The sequence below is a fragment of the Porites lutea genome, chromosome 14 (genome assembly GCF_958299795.1).
Source record: "Porites lutea chromosome 14, jaPorLute2.1, whole genome shotgun sequence".
Lineage (NCBI taxonomy): Eukaryota > Metazoa > Cnidaria > Anthozoa > Scleractinia > Poritidae > Porites > Porites lutea.
In genome coordinates this window covers 22234054-22257902 of record NC_133214.1, presented here as the reverse complement: position 1 = coordinate 22257902, position 23849 = coordinate 22234054, and the positions used below count along the sequence as shown (strand labels likewise).

General features: G+C 37.9%; 3 protein-coding genes across 3 annotated transcripts; 2 read left to right on the top strand and 1 right to left on the bottom strand.

Moving 5' to 3' along the window:
- Positions 1–1243: 1243 nt before the first annotated feature.
- LOC140924587 (rap1 GTPase-GDP dissociation stimulator 1-like) lies at positions 1244–12458 on the top strand. Its single transcript, XM_073374603.1, has 15 exons — positions 1244–1467; positions 2432–2551; positions 3792–3917; positions 4234–4383; positions 5150–5281; positions 6013–6138; positions 6546–6689; positions 7314–7445; positions 8208–8287; positions 8605–8662; positions 9141–9266; positions 9810–9950; positions 10254–10379; positions 11252–11380; positions 12029–12458. The coding sequence occupies exons 1-15, from the start codon at positions 1356–1358 to the stop codon at positions 12172–12174; spliced, it is 1848 nt and encodes a 615-aa protein (XP_073230704.1). The 5' UTR covers positions 1244–1355; the 3' UTR covers positions 12175–12458.
- Positions 12459–16953: 4495 nt separating this feature from the next.
- LOC140924439 (serine hydrolase RBBP9-like) lies at positions 16954–20072 on the top strand. Its single transcript, XM_073374471.1, has 5 exons — positions 16954–17121; positions 17220–17259; positions 18802–18907; positions 19048–19133; positions 19684–20072. Exons 1-5 carry the CDS (start codon positions 16978–16980, stop codon positions 19914–19916), a joined length of 609 nt encoding a protein of 202 aa, XP_073230572.1. The 5' UTR covers positions 16954–16977; the 3' UTR covers positions 19917–20072.
- A 560-nt stretch (positions 20073–20632) lies between these two features.
- Positions 20633–23835, bottom strand: LOC140924523 (uncharacterized). Its single transcript, XM_073374541.1, has 4 exons — positions 22775–23835; positions 21920–22134; positions 21194–21504; positions 20633–20892 (listed from the first exon to the last, which is right to left on the bottom strand). Exons 1-4 carry the CDS (start codon positions 23776–23778, stop codon positions 20638–20640), a joined length of 1785 nt encoding a protein of 594 aa, XP_073230642.1. The 5' UTR covers positions 23779–23835; the 3' UTR covers positions 20633–20637.
- Between the last annotated feature and the right edge of the window lie 14 nt (positions 23836–23849).

Sequence of the window (23849 nt, the reverse complement as noted above, 5' to 3'; positions counted from 1 at the left end):
GCCGTCACTGCACGACCACCGGGTGAATTGCCAAATTTTACGTTTCATCGACCACGTGAACATAAGACGACAAATTTCTCTTTCTCTCTCTAAATTCAACTCCGGGAAAGTTTGCCTTAAGGAAAGACGTTTTTGAACGACGCACTTCAACCGGAAGTGGACTCTTTGCATTCTTGGGCAGTTGTTAAGAGGACTTGACGATATACATTTAGTAGCGTCAAGGCATATTGAGAGAAAAAATGCCTCACTTCCGGTTGAGATTCGTCGCTCAAAAACGTCTTTGCTGACTGTCGTCTTTGCTTAAGTTCCGGCCCGGTGTCACAGTGATATGTGTATCCCCGTGATATGTGTATCCCTCCAATATGGCTGCCAGTGAAATGTGTATCCCCTACCCCCCACCCCTCCAAACAAGTGTCGGCTTTATTTCTGTTGTTTTTGTGAATTTTGCAAATCATCGTCAAAGGGACTACAAATGATTCAAGATTACGAGCAACATAATCGACAAAAGAGCAACGATTCGAAACAAAATAATCGCAAAGCTGTCTCTGGCGAGTTTACTTCTTCGTAGGCCGAAATGTTTATGTAACTGATTCGTTCTCGCTCCTCTCCTTATCCAACGTGATTATAATTCATATGTCACTAGTCGCGTTAAATAAGTATGACTGACAAAATTTGATTCAGCAAGGGATAACTCGAAAAGTCAAAAAATAGAGAGGGGATAGTGATACACATATCTCTGCGCTGGTCCAGTGATATGTGTATCCCCCCGTGCAGGCACCATAATAATCCACCTTTTAAGTTGTTTGATTCTTGTAAACCTAGTTGTATTACTAGTTGTTCTGATAGATTATATGGACGAAATTTCCTTTAGCAAGAGAAGAAAAAACAGGTGATACACATATCCCTGCGCCGGGTCAGTGATATGTGTATCCCTTCTGCGAGCTCCACAATATTCTACCTTTGCATGTTGTTTGATTCCTGTCTTAACCCTAGTTGTGTTACTAGTTATGTTAGATGATATCGACGACATTTCCTTTAGCAAGAGAAGATATTTCCTTATTGTGTCGTGGATGAGCATCAGTGTTTATTGTATCCCCACCCGGGATACACATATCACTAGGGATATGTGTATGGGGATACACCAGGGGAAACATATCACTGTGACAGCGGGATACAGCACTCGCCCGTGCGTGATTGCTGGCTCAAGTTTTCACAATTCTGATTGCCGGAGTATGCCGTCTAACAATCTGTGTGACAAATATTCTGTAAATAGCTTACTAAATATTACTATATGTTGATTTGATTTGAGCTCTGAATATGGAAAATTTACGCTAAAAAATAGGAAAGGCCGAAATATGGAAGAACTGTCCGAATTATTCGAGAAGTTGAAGCTCAACTTCGAGCAGACGAAAGAAGTTGACTTAGGAAGCGCTGATTCAATCATAACTGCCCTGCAAAGAAAAGAAGGTAAGCCTAAATTTCTTATCTATAAAACTTAAAATTGTTTAGGACAAATTATTGAAAGTTTCAAGGACCTTAAAGTATATTCCTTTTGATTCCTTTTCATAGAAAAGCATTTAGTGGGTTGAATCGAAAAAGGTGATAAAAATCGAGAATTGATTCCGGGATTGATTTGGCTCAGGGAAACCTAATTTTCGACATTGTTTCTATGACGTTTTTGTTTTACCATTTTTGCCATAATAAGCAGAAGTTTGGAGTTTTTATGCTTGAATTTGACAACATTTAGAGACAAGCAGTTCTGTTGAGAAATTTAAGTTGGGGGGTAATGTAGAGTTCTTAAATCTTTGTAGCCACTTTGGGGTGGGGTATAAGTAATATACGGGGTGGGGCGGTATCAAGTAAGTCTAAGATTATTTACTTTCGGTAAGTGCTCGTACTTGTCACCGAAAATGTAAACGTTTAGTTACTTTTATGTATTATTTCTTTATTTTGAGGCTTACTGATTATTCATCTCAGCTTAAACATTTACATAGTTTTTTGTGGTGAAAATTCAGTATTGAGATGAAATAACATACTTAACTCAGATCATTATTTTATTGTATAGAGAACTATACATGACGTTGTTATGTCTGAGTAAACATTCCTGGAAGCAACCATGTTCTTCTTCCTTAGATACCAAGTCCAAGAATGTCCTCTGTTTTATTATTATTTTTATTATAATATTTTCATTTATTTCATTCAAATCACACTGAACGTCCTTTATAATCTGGGGGTGGGGGGTGGGGGGGGGCGCAGGGGAAAGGGGAACTCTCTTATTTGGACCCAACAGGACATGGCACCCTGCCCCTAAGCTCTATGAATCCCCATTTTTTTTAGTTAAACCCCACAATACTCTGCTGCATGTTGTTGATCTTTTGAGAGGAGTTGTTGGTATATAAATTTGTTTTATCTTTTTGTATCGTTATTTTAGGACAATTTGATGAAGCAACAATCCAGAAAATTCTTGAGGCCATCCAGTTGTTGATGCAAATAGATGTACCTGAGAGCAAAGCTAAAGTGTTAATGCTGATTGCAGAGCTTGCAAAAGCAGGTCAGAAAAAGTTGTGGGGGTAGGCGAGTTCTTTTGTTGCGCAAGAACGTGCAAGGGTGCGCAGATTCATGTACTAAAGTCCCTTGTAGCTGATCCCTCACATGGCACAAAACTGCCATGCTGGAGAGCAACAGATGCACTGGGATAGGAAAAACAGGAAATAACCATTTTTGAATAATGTAAGCCTTTTGTTTGTCTTAGTGCGTCACTTGCTCTCTTGCTCTCCTGAATGGCGTTTTTGTACCATGTGAATGACCATAGCTGCAAAGAGCCTATTGGTTTAGAGGGCAATAATCATGAGTTCAAGCAATGTGTCCAAGGAAATAATTTGCAAACAAATATATTGATGTTGTATCCATGCTTAGGTTGAAACTCAGTCAAATCAATGTTTATGGTCAACTCTCTTTAATGTGCGTCTCTTTAAAATGAAAAGCTCAAGTTGGTCCCTGCTGTTTGTGGGTCAATTTTTGAACTCTCTTTTAGGTAGAAACCTCTATAAGATGGATCAATGTTACAGGGTTTATACTACTACATGGAAAATTACTGCAATTTGATTGGCTTAGAGCAGTGGTATTTCAGCTTAATTTGAAATACCTACGTGTGAAAATTACAAACCTTTTGCGGCTAGTAGTATAAACAAATAATAGCATGATTTGTACGTGATATTTGGCATAAATACCACGAGTAATATTTGAAAATTGTCTCAAATTTCACTCGCCTAATGGCTCGTGAAATTACGTATAACAATTTCAAAATATCACTCGTGGTATTTATGCCAAATATCACTACAAATCATGCTATTACCTATACAAATTTGATCTCAGGTTAAAATTTTTCAACCTAGGTTGATTCTCAATTTCCTTTGCCTTCTAGGGCTAGGAGACATTGGAAATTGAGATTTAACCTAAGTTAAATTCAAATTAACCTGAAATCAAGTTTGACCTTCAACATGGACAATAAGTGTGAGTCCCTACATTGTTCATCTGCAGCAGAGTTGACTGGAAAGCAGCAAGTGCTTCCTAATAGACAGCTTACAGTAGGGCTTATTTTTTTTCACCCCTCAGCTCAAATACGATCAGGCTACCCTCTTTTTTTCTCCCTTAGTGTTGTCTGACGGACCCAAATTTTTGTGTTCCCTCATCCCCCATAATTAATCATACAGAGTATTTTACAGCACTTATTAATGCTAAATGTCAACAAATAACTTCTCTTTGGGTAGAAATTTGTGATTTCATTTCAGAGGAGAGCAGAGTTCCATGTGTAGAGGCAGGGCTTATTATTACGATCTTATCCCTCCTTGAAAGTGAGGATTCAAATGTTGTTTTGCAAGCTTTAAGAGCCATTGGAAATATCAGCTATGAAAATGGTAAGTGTACATTTTGCGGTTAAATCCATACTCAGGTTAACCCAGTGAGTAATTTCATCCTTCATCGGAAAAGATTTTTATCACATGAACGTTAATTTCCCAAAAAATTACATGTAGCACTAAACATTTGTGATCATCAACCTCTCCCAGTACAGTTTTGCCTCAGAAGTCCATTACTTTATCTTCAAGTGTATGTTGTTTTCCTTGGGGATATGATATCATTATATTTCTGCAAAACCATCAGATGGTCAAGGGTTTATGAGTGTGGAATATCAGTGTAAGTGCAGTGGCAATCAAGTGATATTTTTTGTTGTAGAGCAAGCAAAATCAGTGTTATTAGAGAACAAAGGAGCTGAGAAGATTGTAAAGACTCTTGGAGTTCTGGAGAAGAGCTTTGATGAAAAAAGTGATAACAGAGTAGAGCTAGCTGCCTGTGGCTCCATGCTGAATGTGGCAAGTGATGATGGTATGGAAAAAAAATTCAGTTTTCAATATTTTATTTTGCAGATATTTTTGGGAAGTGTGGAAAGATGGTTAACTATATCCAATGAACAAAAAAAGGGTGGCCAACAATCCAAGTTTAAGGAGAGGTTAAATATTGTCAAGGGTTATGTACAAACTGTAACGTCATGGCTACCATCCTTTTATGGGAACACTTGCATTTCTAGCTCATGCCTGGGCCTTCTGGCCGATTCCTTCCCTCAAATCATGGAAAAGTGTAAGAAAAAGGCTTTTTGAAAGTGTGAGAGTTTGCTCATTGTCATCGTAGAGCTCATAGATGAGATGGCATCAGTAAGCATGTTGGTTTGGGCTTTTGCCACTTTTTCCCATTTTTCACCCCTTTTCAGGTTTTCTTTCATATCCCTCTTAGAGGGGAGTGAATAGGCGAACGGATTGGCAGATTTTGAAAATATTTTTGCCCGGATTTTGGATTCAAGGCGAGATTTTAAGGGGTTTCTGGATCCTGCAATTGCAGTGGAGTGTGGATTCGTCCTTTTTTTGGGCCCGGATTTTGGACTTTGCGTGTAATAGAAGTATTTTTGCCCGGATTTTGGATTCAGGTGAAATTTTAACGGCGGATTTGCTTAATAAATCATAACGAATCGGCGGATTTGCATACCCCTATTCACCACTCTCCTCTTATTCCTGTCCCATTTTTCACCACTTGCCCACAAACACTCTGATCACAAGATTATATTTTGATGCCTAATGCTTCGTTTTTATTCTTACAGAGGCTCTAGCTGATGAGGCAGTATCTTTTGGAGCAGTTTCATTTCTGTTTGGCTTTGTTAAGCAAAGTCTTCACTGCAATCCGTGTCTCTGTAGGATGGCTTTGTCAGCATTATCTGTGCTGGTCTTGTCAGGTAAATGATAACGTTTTGAAGGACCCTGTAAAAAATAAGTCAATTTTAGAATGAAACTCTCCTAGGGGGTTACATATGCCCTTAGTCTGAATTTCAAACCTGTCGTTTTATGGTATTTGCGCTTTTCTCTGTTGCTGCCACATTTTCAAGCCATCTTTGTGTGGTTTGTCGCCATTTCTGCTATCCTATGCCACTGTTTCAAGGCAATGTTGCTTGTCAGAATACCCTAACAGGGCCTCCAGAACAGATATGGACTCTATTAAGAGGGAGTACAATATTTAATTGCATATTTGAGGACAGGAGCTATAAAGGAAGAAAAAATTGTTTTCTGTATTTATTTTCCCAAAATTATGACAAATTAATTTTAATCAAAAAGTACTTAAAAAGATTGATTTCATTTCCCTAAACTTTTGTGATTGGATACTTATGTTGTTGTCAGTATATTTTATGAGGACCATTGTATTTTGTTTCTATAGGAATGGTTAAAGTGAGAGAGAGTAATAGAGGAACATAAAAGTTTTCGTAGCCCAAAAGATGGAGGCCTTTTTTACTATTTAATGCTGTTGTCAACTAGCTGCTGGATCGGCTAGCAGCGTTGGTTATTCTAGGCAGCCAGTACTCTAATTTTACTTTCAATATTTTCATTTTTGTAATTTATTTTTAAGCAAAAGTGAGCGCAAATAAAGATTGTTGTTGTTGTTGCTGAGTAGATGATTTGCCTGCCTTCACAGATAAGGGAAAGGCAAGTTTTTTGGAGAGTGAAGGTGTGGCCATTTTAAAGAAGGTTGCACAGGAATCAGATGACAATGAACTGATTGACTTGGTGTTTGAGATTCTGTCGTCTATTATTATTGATGGTAAATGTGTTTTTTTTTGTTGCAACTCTCTTTCGGATTGAAAAACGGACCTGAGTGATCAGCTAATAGTTACACCCACAAGCAAGATTGAATTAGTGATTTGTGTGTGTGAGTAATTACAGACATTTCTATAAGACAGATGCCTCGGTAAAACAAACACCTAGAGTTGGTCCCTGCCTTTTTTTACCCCTTTTAGCTGACTATCTATGAAACAGTCATCACTCTTTGACGCATGGACACTTAAAGGTATCCTTCTTAGAGACAGTTGGCTGAAACCAAAATCAAAATGTTTTTAAAATGGGTATTTCAGTAAACTCCCGAAATTTCCACTGATCAAACTTTCCATGGAACATCATAATGCTGTTTGATTCTTTTGTGCAAAATTATTGTTATTTTTTCCTCATCAGATAATGTGAAGAAAGCACTTGCTCAGCATGGGTTTGCTGAACATCTGGCAAATGTTGTATCTTCATTACAAAATGAAAAGGATGAATATTTACAGCAAAGAGTGCAGTCATCAGCTGACTTCATTGTAATGCTGCTTATTGAAGGTTATAAGATTGTTTGTATTCTTAATCTGTTGTACCTCCCATCTGTAAGCCTCCCTCTGCCAGGGATGTGAATAATAACTTTGTCTTTTAGAAAGGACATACATGTATGTCAAACAAAATTTACCAATGAATTCATTTAGTCAGGCATAAACCAGACAAGGTGTTTGATGTACCATATATTGAATTTCACTTCCTTTAAGTACCAAGTTAGTCTTCAGCTCCAAAATGATTGCCATTGACATTTGATCTGTTTGTTTATTATGTTTGACTGCATGTAGGATTTTGCTGGATGTTTGCAGATTTTAAAGGGATTTGTCCAATGTCTGACTGTGATTTGCAACTCTCCCTTTTCCTAGCAAGACTCCTTGAGAAAAGCAGTTTTTGAATGGCTTTTCAAAGAACAAATTACCGGTATCCTACAGGTCAAAATTAAATCCAGGTTGAAATTATGTAAACTAGGTCTCCTCTCAATTTCCTACGTCCCGTAGCCCTTATTAATGAATTATTAAGTCTAAGAGACAGAGAAAATTGAGAAACAAACTAGGTTAAAAAATATTAACCTGAACTTAATTTTGACCTGTAACAAAATAATAATATTATTTTGTATTTTGTTCTGCAATGCAGATGAAAGCATGAAAATGTTGTTCAGTGAAGGCAATGGTCCTGTTTTAAAAACATGTTTATCTTGGTTGTCATCTGGAGATCAACATCTTGAGATTTCTGGTTGTCTTGCTCTTGGAAACTTTGGTAGGTCAGGTAAGAAGCAAACTTCTCAAACTCATTAATAATTCATAAAGAAAATTCAAAGGAAATTAATGTTTAATGAGTGTTTGGATATCAGATGAAAAACTGCTCATTTTTGCATCCTTAATTTCTCCTTCAAAAATGATTTTGTTTGAGAAGAAATATCAAACATTCGACACAGTGTTTCATCACCAGATGAAACACCTCTAAGTTCGTCAAAAATACTCCGCTGCAGGTCGTATTTTCAACTCTCTTCTCGGTGTTTCATCTGGTGATGAAACACTGCATCTCATGTTTGATATATTACTTATACCACTATTATCATTCAGGGGATGTCACCATAAGTTAAGTGTATATGAGGGTTTTCTATCCAACAGGGTATGTTGAAGCTCTGTTAGGGTAAAATTTGGACAAACAGCATAGCCTTGAAAGGGCATCAGAGGACATTATCAATGGTGATGAATGACACAAAGATCATAGGGTTGAATCTGGGACGGTGGTGAAGACATATACCAACAGGGTGAAAGGAAATTTGACCTTCCACAAAACAGTACCCAAGAAATCTTAACCCTTGCCCCCAAATTTGCCAGCTCTCCCCCCATGAAATTAATGGCCACTCCCTAAAATTATACCAACACAGACATGACTTCCTCTTCAGTACTCAAAATGACAAGTTTTGAAATTCAGATGAGGGACGTACCTACCCCCCTCCCCTTAAGAGGGCATCTGTTCTGTTATTTTGACATACTAAGCTCTACTCTTGTCTCTCCATAGATGAAAACTGTATCAAGCTTGTGGAGCAGGGGGCTCATAAATATTTGCTGCAACTACTTGCACGAACTTCAAACAGCGAGGTAACAGGGATGGAATATTAAACAACTGTGGTATATCTATCTTATTTTGAATTGTTGTCTTTCTTTTTGTGCTTGTTCCTTTCCTGGACTGCAAAAGAAAGTCAACTCCAAATTTTGAAAGGGCGTGGCACTATTATCCGTGATCTTAGAAGATTCCAGGAGGAGGCACTAGAGAAGCCATATTTATTAAACTCCATATCTCTTTTGCCACTTTGAACATTGCGCTGACAAAAGTAATATAAATTGAATCTTTTCCCACATAAATTCGGATGCTAATGAAATGACAACAATAGTGGTATTTTTGTCTCTGTCCTCAGAACCCTGGTAGACATCAACAGGCCGTTTTTAGTGCACTGAAGAATCTTTCCATGCCAGGTGAGTTGGCCATGTTGCTGATAAAAGTACACAATAAGTGACATTAGCTTCATAAGGTTTAATGTGCTTTTGGCACTGGTTTGGTTGTCATCAATGGGTTGGACGTTTGACACATGATCAGCCTCATTTCCAGTGTCTCTTGTCGTGAGCTGAAAGAGTAGAAGCACTGGCAACAAGATTTTTTGCGCTCAAGCAGCTGTTCATCTTATGTACATCTACTAGTCACACAGTCACATGAGCTTAGTAATAATCACATGCACTACTCGAAAGTGAAATTTGCACAACATAAAAGGCTCTAACTTTGAATTAATTCAAGACTAATTTTGACTTCACTAAAGGCTTTTTATTTTTATAGCTGTCAACAAGGTGAAGCTTGTAGAGAACTCGAAAGTAAAATTTGCACCACGTTTTCAGGTCGCTAATTTTGAATTCACTCCAGAGTAATTTTGATCTCACTCCAGATTTTAAATTTTTTTAGCTGTCAACAAGGTAAAGCTTGTAGAGAGTGGATGTTTGGATGTCATTCTTCCTCTTTTGTCCACCCAGTCTCCCTTTGTTCAGTTCAAAGTCCTTGGTACACTGCGCATGCTCCTGATGGGTCAACGTAAGTTTACACTTTATAACCTTAGCAGTACCTGATATACCACCTCATATATGATGACTGATACACTCAACCTTTTAAAGAAGGAATGATTGTGACCATATTTAAGGCAGTGAGTTGTGTGATAAAGAGGTTACTCAATTTTTTTCTCAATTTTTGGTGCCCGTTTCGCCAATGTGCCGGTAACCTTTTTGTATCCAGAAAGCTCTTTTTACATTTAAGATTCAAGTTTTCACTGTTAGTTTACTTAGGTTTTCAGTGTAGTCTTATATATCGCTTGTACGTTTGAATGAGTGTTATAATGTTAACTCTTAGGTGTTACGTGTATAAATAAATTACCTACTTACTATTAAAGCAACGTTAGAACACGCACTACAGTTCTTTAGTTTTTAATTCCATTAGAGCAACGTTCTCGTGAAAACTTTTTATCATCAGATCTGTGGGCACCTTTTGAAGAGGGGGGGGGGGGGGGAAACATCCTCGTTAACGTGTGCAGGAATCAAGGTCTTTCTTCACAGTAATCATTTTTACTGTATTACGTCATAGCTGCTGTAGCCAACAGGATTGCTGCGAGTAACGAGCACATAAAGACGTTAGTTCGGTGCTGTGAGTCCAGCGGTCATGAAGGGGTTAAAGCTGAGGCTAGCAGAATGTTAGCATTGATTGTCAAGGAGTCAAAAACTGCAGGTTAGTAACAGATTTGTAGTACAGAGGGAAAATAAGTTTCGTGAGGGTGGGGGAGGGGATGTTCATGGAAGCAGAAGCTCAGGCAAAAAAATAAAGAATGACTATTTTCCAATGGCTGTTTGATCTACTTCGTCTTATTTTACGTCGACTAGTATAGGGTATTTCCTGATTGTTTAGTAAACGCAGAATGTTTATACCGTTTGTGTTTTACCGTTTATGAGAAATCATTAATATTATCATCAGATTTAAATGATTAATATCTTGTTTTTATGCTGACGCATTACTCTTCGTTGTCACGTGCAGAAGTCGCAGAACAAATTATAAAATGCGGAGGACTTGCGCCCATCGTTGCCATGGTATCGTCGGAACATGACGTCATGCAGAATGAAGCCTTGATAGCTTTGACAATAATTTCGTCCACAGTTAAAGGTTGAATTTGTAGTTCCATTTGTGTGTGTGTGTGTGTGTGTGAATGTGATGTGTGGAGCCGGAAGTACAAGGCTGTGGAAGTAACTGTATTTGTGAAAAAAAACATACTTGTCCAATACTCCGACAATTTTATGCATGGCTTTGTTAAATTTCTCTTTGTTTTCACTGTTGCTTCGTTCTTCATTGTTATGCTTTTTTACAGTGTAGTAATGTGAAGACAATACAATGCAATGCCACGCATAAATTTGTCTGAGTATTGGACGACCCTCACAAGAAAGAAATCCCAAGGGATTTATGACATGCTATCAGGCGTTTATTTTGAAGGGAGGGGAAGAACTTTCTTGGGAGAGAGACTTAAAGAAAAATTTAAGGGAGGACATGTTCGCAGGCAAAGAAATAGACCAATTCCTGAATAAAATATATGAAAAGTTCACGCCGTACTCTACCACCAGTCAGGGGCGGGTAATAGGCTTCTGCACCAGTTCAAACGAAAGTATTGAAAACTTGTCTGACTCCTGTGTAATCAAGCTCAGCCCTCAAAGAAATTACAAACTCAGTTTAAAACTCCATCGCTACACGTACCACTTAGTTACGTATGAACAGTCGTTGAATCGTCCTCGATCGTTAACGAGTAGAAACTAGACTAGAAAACTTAAGTCACAAATTCGCGCTAAAACAAGTAAGATTGGGAATGAGTTGTAATCTAAGACTTGTGGTGCAGTAGACACGAGTCTTCATGCCCAAGCTCTTGCGTACGTTTGGCGCTCGTCTGTGAAAGAAGGAGGACGCCTGGATACTAGAACGTACTATATGTTTGATATGATAATGATATGGTTATCGCTATGATTTTGCTTTGTTTATTTTTTCAACAGCCGACTTCTATCCTAAATTCAGAGAAAGTGGAATCATTCAAACACTCATTAAGATTATTAAAAAACAAGGCGTCAATCCCCAGACCTGTTACAATGCGATGGCTGTCTTGGAATCATTTTCGCTCAGAGGTTTGTTGTGTTTATAATATTTTATTTTTTATTTTTATTTATTTTTATTTAATTTATTCCTCCAATTCCTTCAGTTATATTTACATAACTATGTGTTTATAATATCTATTATTTTAGTTTCTCGTCTTTTACACCGAAAAGGAAACAAAGAAAAGAGTTTTTGTTTAGCGTCGGTGGGGTAGTCCTTGTTGTTGCCATTAATTCCGAACATTACCGAAGGCCTTCCGAGGATTTATCGTAGTTTCTAATGGAAGGACTGGATATTCAATTATGTATCCCATTCTGCCTGTACATGTAGCTGTCGTTCAATTCGACCACGCAAAATGAACATTAAATGACTTATCCGAGGAAAACAGCGAGTTTTGTTCAGAAATTGTTGAGAAACAAAACTAAACAGTTATCTGAGAGATCAGTCATGGGTTGTTGTAAGGAAGGGGTCTGAAAAAAAATTAGAGGTTAATATTGGCGGTTATTTCACTGGTACCTTCTGACGTCATGTACGCAGTTGTTGACTCTTTGGCGGGAATCTCTTCCCTCTTTAGTTATCATGTGACATCGAAGTAGCCAATGAGAACCTGCGCTTTCGAGAAAAAGATTTTAGGTGTTACACTAACACAGGTGGATACTTACAAACGCTTTTCTTTGCAGATTATTTCCGTCGGGACTTAGAAATAGCCGGACTCAATCAGGCGCTGGATGATCTCACGACTCACGAAAATTTAAACGTTAAGAAAAGAGCTTTGATTATTCTGACAAGGATTAAGGCTCAGAAGATTGCAGCAGAGCAGGAATAAGCCATTGGATTAGAGACTCGTCGATGAAGTTTTCTTCATTTTTCAGGGTGGCATGTCGTTATGGAAAGTGGTAGACCACCCTCGTAGCCAGCGTCTTCGTTCCCCATGACCAGCGGTCGGGAAACACTTGTTTCTTCAACTCAGCACGCGCAATATGGGACGAAGATTCGAGGTACACGGTAAATGAGAGACGCTTCACATCGAGAATTACTACCCACGACGTGGTAATTTTCTTCACGTATCGTGGTGTCTAATTCTTGTGGGAACGAGAGGAAAAGTTTTCGGGAGTGTCGTGTAGTTCTTCAAGAGATTCATCATAAAACAATAAAGAACCTTTAAAATGAAACTAACCGTAGTTTTGAAAAGCAATGGAACTGTGTACCACAAGGGACCTGTGATAGATATTACATTGCGTGGTATTGAATCCACCTCCACATATGCGACACGTCATATCAGCTGAAAGGCACCCTCGTTCTCAGGTTTTCTTTCGTTATCTTACGTTATCCAACGTCATACGAGGATCGAGTGACGTTGGAGGACGCTCAGCTGGAAACGAGGCTGAGCAAAAAGCTTATTTGTAGGATATCCCGGTGTTTACTCAAAAGCGAGATAATATATTATGAATTACTAACAGGTATTATATAGAGTACCCCGTGTAGCTGGAAAATGTTTTTTCGAAATTTCAATTATGCCTATTTTCTTTAGATAAGAGAAAGAACGAGACGCACCATAACTAGTTTTCGATAGCAAGTCCAAGGTGCGACAGTCAAACTAGAGAAATTTGCCTCAATGTTTTAGGTATTTAATTAAATATATCTGTTTATCAAAATAACTGTTAGGGTTAAAACAGGAATTTTAATTTTTAAAGAGCGGAAAAGAGTTTGGTCATATTTCACAGAGTTCCTTGTAAGTAAGGATACGAGATAATTGTAAAAGCTAGCCCAACCCTGTAGTATCTGAAAAAAACCTTAACCTGTAAAACGTCTCGGATAAGGTTGTATTATTTTAACGTCTCAATTAAACGTCAGTAAAATTTCAAATTGAAGATATTTGAAAAGTTCATTTTGTCTTTTTGTTGTTTTGGTGTGAATGTACAAATAACATCGTCAAATATTACCGTGCTCTTTTACAGGAGTGTAAAAAAATAATTATATTGAAAAAATGAATTAGCGACGGTAAAAGTCAGAAAGAGTCGCAATCCTAGCTGTATGAAAGTTAAGCTTTTTTCCTTTATTTGAAACGTACTTAAACTGATATAAGCTGAAAAAAGATTAATAATCTTAGTGTACGTGTCATTATTGCACAGTATATGTGACTTACTACTTGAGTTATGAAATATTAACCGGTATCCACCACAAGAGGTCCCTAAATACCTCTATCGCATGGTTCTTGATGTTTTCTTTCTCTAATCGCAATCATGGCTGAAACGTTTCTTACTAATTGGTTGCTTTATACGCTAAGTTATTGCAATGAATATCACTGCCTCACACAATCTTCACCCGTCAATAGGAGCTTACACTGTGAATATTAAATCGAGTCGCTTAGTTGAGATTGTCTTAATTTGGAAATTTGTATTCGAATTTGATGTGTTGATTATTTGGAACAGTTACAGCACAGGGTACTATAGATCTTTAGTTTCTTTTATCTTCTTTCTTTTTAGTTAGAAAGTCCTCGACGGATTTTGAAACTTGAGACGAATTAAAGTAAAGCGGCGATGAATAAATTATCCACCTGTTATATCTAATAGATATGTTGCTTTCTACCTTTCTTTTAAGTAGTTGTCGATTGGAGACTTGCTGGCTTATGAAAACTCGGTGACGTCGTATGCAATTTTAGGTGCATCCACTGTGCTACAAAGTGGCTTCTAGCGGTTTTTGAGCTGTTGGGTTTTATCTTTCAACTGAAAATCGGTAGGCGGTTGGTTAAACAATTTGTGTACAGTATTAAGACGTGCGCTTGAATCGCAGCAGTTAAGAATGATTTGCAGGAAAGAAGGAACCATAACAAAAGCTCTCTGCCTCTGTGTGTTATAAAAACTCAAGTCCGATCTCTGCGGATAGAACCAGAAAGTCATGGCACGTTCTTCGAGTAAAACGAGGAATTGGAACTTCTATTCAACACATTACAGCCCGGCAAACGCCTCAGACACTTCCAACCAGACTGTTAATTCCGATCAAGAAGATATTGGCCGGTCCAGAAGGTCGAGCTCAGAAAATTTACCCTACGGGCGACAAAGATCTGTATTTCCTTACGGGATTGTGAGTGAATATGACCTTAAGGACACCATTGGCGCTGAAACTAACGATAACATTTTTTCCGAAAAGCCAGATTCCAGAACCGGAAAGTGGAGGAATTCTCCTTGTTTGGATTCTTCAAGTAATTCGAGATGGGGAACGAGGATTTTGCAGACACCATGTCGTGGTTCTAAGAGCGCAGATGGCGAACCAAGTTGGGAAATAAAACCTCGGAGTCGACTCTTTCGTGAACGATTACACAGTTGTCCAAGTACTCCGATGAACGATTTTCTTCGCGTTGAAATTCCTATGTTGTCATCAATTATGGTCCAAGCTCAATCGCTGCCACTTGTCAGTCGGCCTACACAGTCACACATACCTTCGAGGCCGAAGCCCTCGTCTGCGCCGAAAGAAAGTACACGTCGACTGCGGGCGGAAAGCGTCGGCCTTGTAATCGAAAGACCAAAGAAAACAGCTATTGAAAGCCAAATGCAGGGCAAGGAAAGAGAGATTTCTAAGGGCGTATCAGAAATAAAAATTGAGGACGGCCTTATTATAATCGATAACGGAAAAGTTATAGATCTGAAAGAGGATAAACGTAGCAAAAAGCACAAGATGAAAACTTCCGAAGCTGCTGTAAAAAGCAGAAGCTATCGAGATTTTCAAGAGGCGATGCAGAAATTTGAAGATGCTCAATTAAACTTAGAGGGAGAAGTGAAGTCTAAAGCTAAAACGTTTAAAACGAAAGATAAAGAACAAGATTTTTTCAACGAACATGTTCAAACACAGTTTTTAGACTTGCTCTCGTCCGTAAAAGATAAACGAAAGAAGAGCAAAGGGAAAAAGTATCGATGCTGACCGAGTCGTAAAAATCTTAATTGTTTTGGGTCGTTATATTCCCGTACTTTTCAAGATCCAAATCAGAATAATTAACTAAGTCCATTGAATAAAAGCTTTGTTCTTTATCCTGCATCATCGATTACGGCGAAAAAATATTGTGTTTAACCGTTAAAGTGTTTGCATGAAATCATAATCTGAAAGTGGCCAGGACTTGGCCATTGTCTTTCGTTTTTCTTTTTATGTTTGTCCCCAAAATAATATTTCTGTATTCTCCGCAGCATTCTCGGATATAAGTAGTGTAAAAATTTCACACACAAAAAATGAACTTCAAACGAAATATTTTATGCAAGTGTGCAGTATTTTTAAAATAAGTGGTTTACCATAATTGGTTCATATATTCCCTCATATCAGAATTTTCGTTAAACTCAGATTTCCAAAGAATTTCGATATTTTATTGAAAACAATTATTCAAGTTGTTCTTGATTTGGGTGACCTTGTTCAAGTTTGTTATATAAATTATTGGCTATATTTAACTCGCTTAACAGCAAGGAGCTTATATTCGTAACAAAAGAATTGGAGTATCAACCACAGCGAGTGTATAAATGTAGTGTTCCCAGGGGGTACTCCGGATTTCAAGTGACGGGCCGGATTATCGAAGAATATTTTGAGGTTTGAAATTTTTGATTCGGGGATTTGTTTGGGCCAGAAAACTTGGCAAGTATTTTTTCGGGTGGCTTGATTTAAGTAGGGATTTTTGGGTATTCAAAGCAATCTGACGATTTTTGGTAGTGCCCACTTATCCTGAATGCTTAGTTCTGCAAATAAAGTACATGTTATATAATTTAATGCTTTCTGGAAATTTTTAATGCTCGAAAATTCTAGGGTTTTTTTTAGGGGGTTTTGTTGGAAGCCCTAGAGATTTTTTTGGGTTTTGATTTTTGCCTCCATTCGATCATCCCCATCACTTGAAATCCGGAGTTCCCCCCCCCCCCCCCCCCGGGACAGTGTTAAGCTATAAATTATTAAGTTTGGACAGTCTGGTTTGGCAGGAGCCCATGGTTTGGAGTTGTTTAAGAATTATTACAGCTTAGCTGCTTTACATACTTCGTTTCATTCAATAATTGTTGGCATTGTAGAGCGAGTAAAAACCTTACTCCGTTCCTTTAGAGCAGTATTGATCTGTAAATTAATCCACTTCTATTTTCACAAGAATTAACAACAACAACAAGTTTATTCAGTATTACCATTTTGTACAGGTGTTACCGATTAATATTTTAAATATAAAAAGAAGGTTTAAAAAGGGAGATTTGATTAATGCCTTTATGTTTATCCAAACAATTAATCTAGAAAACTGCTAAAACGTTAACCGTTTATACCAGAAAAAATTTAAAATAAGTCGCGGCGTCCTTGACAACTGGGATCTTCCCAAAAGAAGGGGGACTGAAGAGCAATCATGGCGGGCGGCAATATTGGCCTTTTTTGCGGGGGGATACAGGAAAATGAAAATGCTATTTTTGGAGGTGACGTAATGCATTAAAGATTATTTTCGGGAAGGAAATACTAAAAAAATGAAGCACCCTTTTCGATATTGCCCTAGGATCATTGCGTTCTATAAGGAATGAGTTAATAAAGATTTACCGCCGGAGAACTGGGTATGAGATCAAAGTAAAACAGTCCCACTCCCACTCGGTAGAAATCACCGGCGAGAGAGAGACGCCTTGTCAATGTTATGTTTTACGACGTTTTACATGATTTTCAGTGGAAATTCCTAATCCACATGACTAAAGAACGGGTTGTAATCGTTCCCGGAAATGGTAGGGGCGATGTTGAACATAGCAACTGGTATGGATGGCTTAAAAACAAACTTTTGGAGGTAAGCTTGCCTGAAGAATTTGGATTACAAACTTATGTTTTTATTCGTTAATAAACTACTAGAAGCTAAAGGACTAACTGTTGCTCTTTTGTTCCTAGAAAAACATTGACTGTCTGCTGAGGAATATGCCTGATCCAGGTAATTGGTCAGTGAAATAAACAGAGAAGGGGAATTCCCCACGCAGACCAACTCTTCCCCATTAGTAAAAAGGGTATAGGGTATTATATTAGTGTGCGCAACATGCAGCCGCAGAAAATGAGGGCCTCGGCACTTAAGGCCCATTGAAATCAATTTCCAATCTTCCTAGATGCACTACTAAGGTTACAAATGGCATTTTTTTAAATTCTGAGTAATTATGCGCCAGTAAAGCTTGACACTTTACGGTCCAGGAAATTCCAATAGACCTTATAAGCTTTTTTTACCCCAATTCAGACCATATGATGTTCTCCACGGAATTTGCCTTTTGTCTTTTCATAAATTATACATACATATGCACATGCTTAAGATGACATCTGAAAGAAACAGTTCTCTAGGTGTATCATCATGTGGTCTGAAATGAGAAAACAAAACATACAAGCTTAAAAGGTCTGTTGTGCACATCTTTGTTCCTTTGGCTTTTATCAGGGTGCCACTCCCTGCGCTGGGGCCTTTGTCATCAAAGGTCTGCCCAGAGGTGAGGCATTTGTTTTTTATATATATATTTTCACTGTTCTCTTAAAAAGAAAAATATATGATACACATAGTATAAACAGTACATATATATTACAGGTTAAATTTGATTTCGGGTTTAAACTTTTTAACCTAGGTTAATTGTCAATGAGGCCTAGGAGACAAAGGAAGTTAGAATCAATCTAGGTAAAATCAAAATTAACCTGTAATATGTATAGGTAATAGCATGATTTGTAGTGATATTTGGCATAAATACCACGAGTGATATTTCGAAATTAGTATACGTAATTTCACGAGCCGTTAGGCGAGTGAAATTTGAAACAATTTTCAAATATCACTAGTGCTATTTATGCCAAATATCACGTACAAATCATGCTATTATTTGTTTATACTACTACCTTCAGAAGGTTTGTAATTTTCACATGTAGGTATTTGAAATTAAGCTGAAATACCACTGCTCTAAGCCAATCAAATTGCAGAAATTTCTCATGTAGTAGTATAAATACATTAATATGGTATGGGGAAAGGGGATAGTGCCCTAAGGGGGTACTTTGGATTTCAAGTGACAGGGATGATCAAATGGGGGCAAAAATCAAAACCCCAAAAAAGCCTTAGGGCTTCCAACAAAACCGCCAAAAATCCCTGGACCAAAAAGTAACCCCAAAAAATATCATGCCGAATTTCCAAGCCTTAAAAATTTCCAGAATGTATTAAATGATATATCACGAAAAATAAAAACATTAGACATTGAATGTTTCTTCGTATTGTTTTGAATACCTAAAAAATCCCAACTTAAATCAAGCCACCCCAAAAAATACTTGCCAAATTTTCTTACCTAAAAAAATTCCTGGAATCAAAAATTTCACACCCAAAAGATCCTTTGATCATCCCCGTCACTTGAAATCTGGACTACCCGTCCCCCTCTGCCCAAACTCGAACCACCAACCGTCCCCCCCCCCTTGCTGGAGGTTGTGCATGCTTAGAATTGACAGAACCATTATCATAAAACAGTGTTGGCACGTGAAGAAATATGGATTCCATTCATGGAAAAACAGCTTAATTGTGATGAGCACACAGTGATTGTTGGGCATAGCTCTGGAGCTCAAGCTGCACTGAGGTAAAACATAAGTTGTGTAGGGAGCAAATGCAAGTCCCTCAAAAATATTCCTTGACACAGTGATGGTTATTGTTCTGATCATTAGGAAGCTACAACTTTTGCTGTGCATGGTTAAAAGTTAGTCGTTGTAAATTTTCCAGGTATGCAGAGAAGCATTCTGTCCTTGGATTGATCCTGGTGTCGCCTTGTGTCACTGATTTGGATGATCCTAATGAGAAAGCTAGTGGTGAGAAAATATCGTAGAAACTCTATTGTCTTCATTAACCCTTTAAGTCCCAATAGTGACCAACATCAATTTTCTCCTAACAATATCCATACATTGTCAACAGATAAGTTATGAGAATTATTAAAATGATCACTCAAGTAAAAATGCCATGATCTTTTATCAAATTCTCTTGACTCATTCTTAAAGGAAATGTATGGAGATCAGTTTGGAGAATTTGTATGTGGATACTGGGGCTTAACGGGTTAAGCTGTAGATCTTGTCGGGGTATAATGATACTCTTCAGGCTGTTGGAGTGAATTCAAGGAACATGGCTTTGAAGCAGCCACAGGGCAGAATGTAAAATTGTGGCAAATGTCATGAAGTGAGATTGAAACTGTGTCAGTGAAATTATAGACACAAAAACAATATTGAAATACATACAGGAAAGCAGGGTGCAAAGAAAAAAATGACACAAAGAAAAAAATGACACAAAGTTCATATCCTGAAGACATTACAATGTTGCCCAGTCAAAATTTATTAATGACTTGTCTTTTTCGTCACAAATTTTCAGGGTATTATAATCGTCCCTGGGAATGGGAACAAATAAAACAAAACACTCAATGGATTGTTCAGTTTGGATCAACAGATGATCCATTTATTCCCTTCAGTGAACAGGAACAAGTTGCTAAAGGAACAGCTTCGGAGTTCCACAAGTTTTCTGACAAAGGACACTTTCAGTCTTTGGCATTTTCTGACCTGATGAATATATTAATAAGCAAGTTAAAGCAAGAGTGTAGTGAATGACAATCAGCATATTCTTGGAGCTTTTAAAATACATTTTCCAGTGATATATAGAGTCAAAAGACTGGTAAATGGAAACTAAGTAGCTCTTCTGCAAGCTTCCCTAAAACTGGGACAAAGTTTGGGAGAAACGACTTAATATACGATGAAATCTTTCAGTATAAAATTTATACTGAAAGATTTAGTTTTATCAGAGGTTATTTAATAACCTCTGATAAAACTATTGATTGGATGCTCAGAACTGCATTTCAGTCAATGTGACCTGCAACCAGCACTTGGCTCACACTCTTCTTACAGGCTGATCAAGTCCGCTGGAATAATACTAAACCAAGACCAAGAAAACTGGGCTGTGCATGAACTTTTAATCAAGTTTGTTTCTTCCCATGATTTGAATTAGTTAAAAGTGGGTTCACAGCATTTCTGTGACATTTGGTTACACAATAATATTACTTTGAATATGCTTTTGTATTATTGAATTAAATTTAATGAAATTGTACATTTAAGTTTGTCCAGTAAGTATTGAGCTCTGTTTATGTTGTGTGTAAAGTCTATTCTCAGGGTTCAACAGATTTTCTTTTGTCTCCTGGGAAATTCTGAATAAAACTGGGTTGAATGAAGGTTCAACCTCAGAACAGATTTTACCTTATAAAAAAAAACATACACTTTCATTTGCATCATAAATGGAATTAGATTAAAAGTGTCTTCAGGTAAGATATTAGACACTTTAATTTGTGACACAAACAGCATCAATCTGATGTCTTCCTCTAAATAATGAAAGACCAAACAGACATTCTTGTGCTAAAACAGACTCAAGAACTTGTTCTTGCATGGCCTTGACATGTTCTGCAAACTGTGATGCTGTCATCTGTAGCAACTGTTCTGCTGTTTGATCTGTCAAATGTGCTGTCATGCTGCTGTCTGAGTCGTGCAATTTAAGGCTCATGTTATACTGCCACTTCCAGTACATTGAGGGGGATTTCTGTAGTAGTAAAATATAATAACGTTAAAATTAGTAAATTGACATCAATTTTCCATGGTCTGTACTCTTATCGGCCATAGAAATAATGTCAAAATGAGCAGTTTTGACGTCCATTTCTGTTGAAGTTTCTTGGAAAATCATGCACTCACAAGAAAGATAAAAACAATGCCATCTCATCTTTGCCATGGCCTGTACTCTTATCGAACATAGCTCTCAACCAATCATTGTGTGAAAACTCACTCAGTTATGGTAAAATAATGATTGACACCTTGGTAAATAATAATTATCATGAGAATCTTACCAGCTGGCCAGGTTTGTTAAGCATCTCATTTAAATGATCAATGCTGCATCTCTGACAACAAAAATGACCAGCGTTACAATCCACTTTGCTGCGGCATGACATGTGAACCCTAACAACATAACTGTTGTTAGTGCTGTTGACTTGTGTGATGACAGCTTGACAAATGCACTTATCACTGCTGATTGCATCTTTTATGGAGACTGCAGATAACAGACACTTAGTAGAAAGCCAACCTGTCATTGTGCTGAGATTCCAAATTCTTCCACCAGAACTTGTTTCCAGGACAAGAGCTGAGCTCAGTGAACTAGACCCTAAAACAATGATAATTAGAAATTAGATGAAAGGCACTAAAAGGAAGAAATTTTGCCTTGATATTCATAGCACCTTAAGCAAAGTATATTTTATAAAAGCAGTCTGTAACACTGTCACAGGGAGAAGAAGAGTATGTTTGACTTTGATTCCAGTTTTGGTGTGAGTTTACCGCACCTGTACAAAATACATAAGTGATCAAAGTGCCATTTGATCATAATCTAGCCAAGTCTGGCTAGATTATCTTCTACATTTTGCATGAGTTACTTCAATGAATGTCCTCCTCACTTTACAATTTAATGTCTTCTCCCAAGCATGGTAAAGCAGTAAAAGATGTCGAATTTATATCAGGCCTGCCTACTTGCCCCAAATGTTGGACTTATCATTGATACGATTATGACAAAACCTTAAGCATACCAGAAGTGTGAACATTCTCCAGCACAATGCTTTGGCCTGCATATAGTGTATAAAAATAATCTCTGGTGTGATCAAAGATGGTAATAGTTTCGCTTCCTGTATCATCTTTTGCAGTGAGAACAAACTTGTGTCCAGAGACTTTGTACTGAGTGAAGGCTTCCACTATACCGACATTAGTTATGGTGCAGAAAATTGTAATCCGGGTCATGTTTGACCTACAAAAAGATCAGGAAATTATTTTAAAACTCACATAATTCAATTTGTAAATTATACAGCAAGGCTGTGCTCTAAGGAAAATTGAAGGGAGCCCAGTGCTCTGAAACTGTAAAATCTAGGGTGCCCGGCATATGATTTGTATGAAAAATCTGAGATTTTCTAGTCGCCCTAGGGCAAAAGTTAGGCGCAAGGGGCCACCAGACCCTGCTAGAGCACAGCCCTGATACAGTTTCTGAAAGGTCTTGATAACTTTTAAACCAGGACCAGTAAAACAATAAGAGGGGTTTACTGGTTGCAGAAGTACCGTACATGTACATAGCTGCAGAGCCCACAACATAACAAATTGAGAGATTATTTGTCTGTCAGCTTTTAATGATCAACATCAACATAGCTAGCCCTCACCCTCCACCTATAGCTGTCTAAAAGATAACTAAATACTAGTTGGCCAGTAACCTCAGGGACTGGAAGACTGGTGCCCCCTTATCTCGAGGTCTGGATCTGGCACTGGGTAGTGACATGTCATTAGAATGGAATTTCTGCGCTTGTTTCTTAGATGTCATTTCATGGGAAACTAGTAGTGGCGGGATCACCAAATTTTGGCTGTTTTCTCATGTTGGTTGGCCAGCAGTTGACACATACCTTATATCATTAAAAAAAATTTGTTCAGGAAATGTGGAATAGTCCAGCATCCCTTGACTGTCTTTAATTACACTCACAGGGGTCCCTTGAGTACTAGCTGTCTGACTTGGGACCAGTTCCCTGACTGGGTCACGTGATGTACAAAAAATAACTGTTGCAGGACCATATTCCAACACAAACATTTCATCTTGATTTGGGACCACAAAGGGTTGTTGAATTGCAAGAGTATCACCTTCTTGAAATAAGTTAGCCATTGGAAGCTGCTCATCCCACAAACAGAAATTGACATGAATTCCCTCTGAGTCCACTACTTTAATACATCTTTTGATGCTTGTTTTTCCATTTGGAAAATGAATTGTTTCTTCAAATCCCAAATCTGCAACTTCAGCCTTTATATCACAGCCATAACGGGGATAAGGGCTTCTATCAAAGCTTTGGAAATTGCCAAACTTTTCAAAGCGTGCAAGGTCGTCGACGTCTTCCCCACAAAGAATCAGCACGTTTTCCGATGGTAGGAGGTGAACTTTATGACCAGCAAACGACAGACCTTTCCCTTGAATTAATCGACAGCTAGTGAATCGGAGAGTGTGTTTTTTGATCAATGTTGCTGGTAACTGGTAGAGCTTTTGATGCATATACATCCCAAGCGAATTCTTTCCTTTGGGGTCCCGTAAGATAGCAATATTTGTGTGTGTTCCCGGGACTGTATTAATACTTTCAACTTTGGCTTCCAGAATTGACTCGTATCCGATGTGTCGGCTTTCAAACACTGAATCGACGGAGACCTTACGAGCTTTCTGTCCTTCTAAACGTCCTTGAAACTGACTAAATTGATTCCAAGATTGTTGAATCTCTGCTAAAATGATGGCTTTTGTAATACCAGAAGGATAGCGTGAAAGAAGCGACGCAAGCTTAACGAAGAGCCAGGTCCATGGAGGAAAACATTTTCCATTTGTGCGATCCCGTATGTAGTTCCTAAGCGAAGTAACGCATTGCTCAAACATGACTAAAGAACTGGAATCTTGTTGCAAACAATGTTATCCTTCCTCATAACAATTTTCCCATTTTCCCGCGT

What these genes read in the sequence shown, in the direction of transcription:
- LOC140924587 (XM_073374603.1), top strand. Translation starts at nt 1,356, where the DNA reads ATGGAAGAACTGTCCGAATTATTCGAGAAGTTGAAGCTCAACTTCGAG. An exon ending in TGCCCTGCAAAGAAAAGAAG is followed by an intron (nt 1,468 to 2,431) that starts GTAAGCCTAAAT and finishes TCGTTATTTTAG; the next exon opens with GACAATTTGATGAAGCAACA. An exon ending in CATGCTCCTGATGGGTCAAC is followed by an intron (nt 9,267 to 9,809) that starts GTAAGTTTACAC and finishes ATTACGTCATAG; the next exon opens with CTGCTGTAGCCAACAGGATT.
- LOC140924439 (XM_073374471.1), top strand. Translation starts at nt 16,978, where the DNA reads ATGTTTTACGACGTTTTACATGATTTTCAGTGGAAATTCCTAATCCAC. An exon ending in TTAAAAACAAACTTTTGGAG is followed by an intron (nt 17,122 to 17,219) that starts GTAAGCTTGCCT and finishes TTTTGTTCCTAG; the next exon opens with AAAAACATTGACTGTCTGCT. An exon ending in GGAGCTCAAGCTGCACTGAG is followed by an intron (nt 18,908 to 19,047) that starts GTAAAACATAAG and finishes TAAATTTTCCAG; the next exon opens with GTATGCAGAGAAGCATTCTG.
- LOC140924523 (XM_073374541.1), bottom strand. Translation starts at nt 23,778, where the DNA reads ATGTTTGAGCAATGCGTTACTTCGCTTAGGAACTACATACGGGATCGC. An exon ending in ATTTTTTTTAATGATATAAG is followed by an intron (nt 22,135 to 22,774) that starts GTATGTGTCAAC and finishes ATCTTTTTGTAG; the next exon opens with GTCAAACATGACCCGGATTA. An exon ending in TTAACAAACCTGGCCAGCTG is followed by an intron (nt 20,893 to 21,193) that starts GTAAGATTCTCA and finishes TTACTACTACAG; the next exon opens with AAATCCCCCTCAATGTACTG.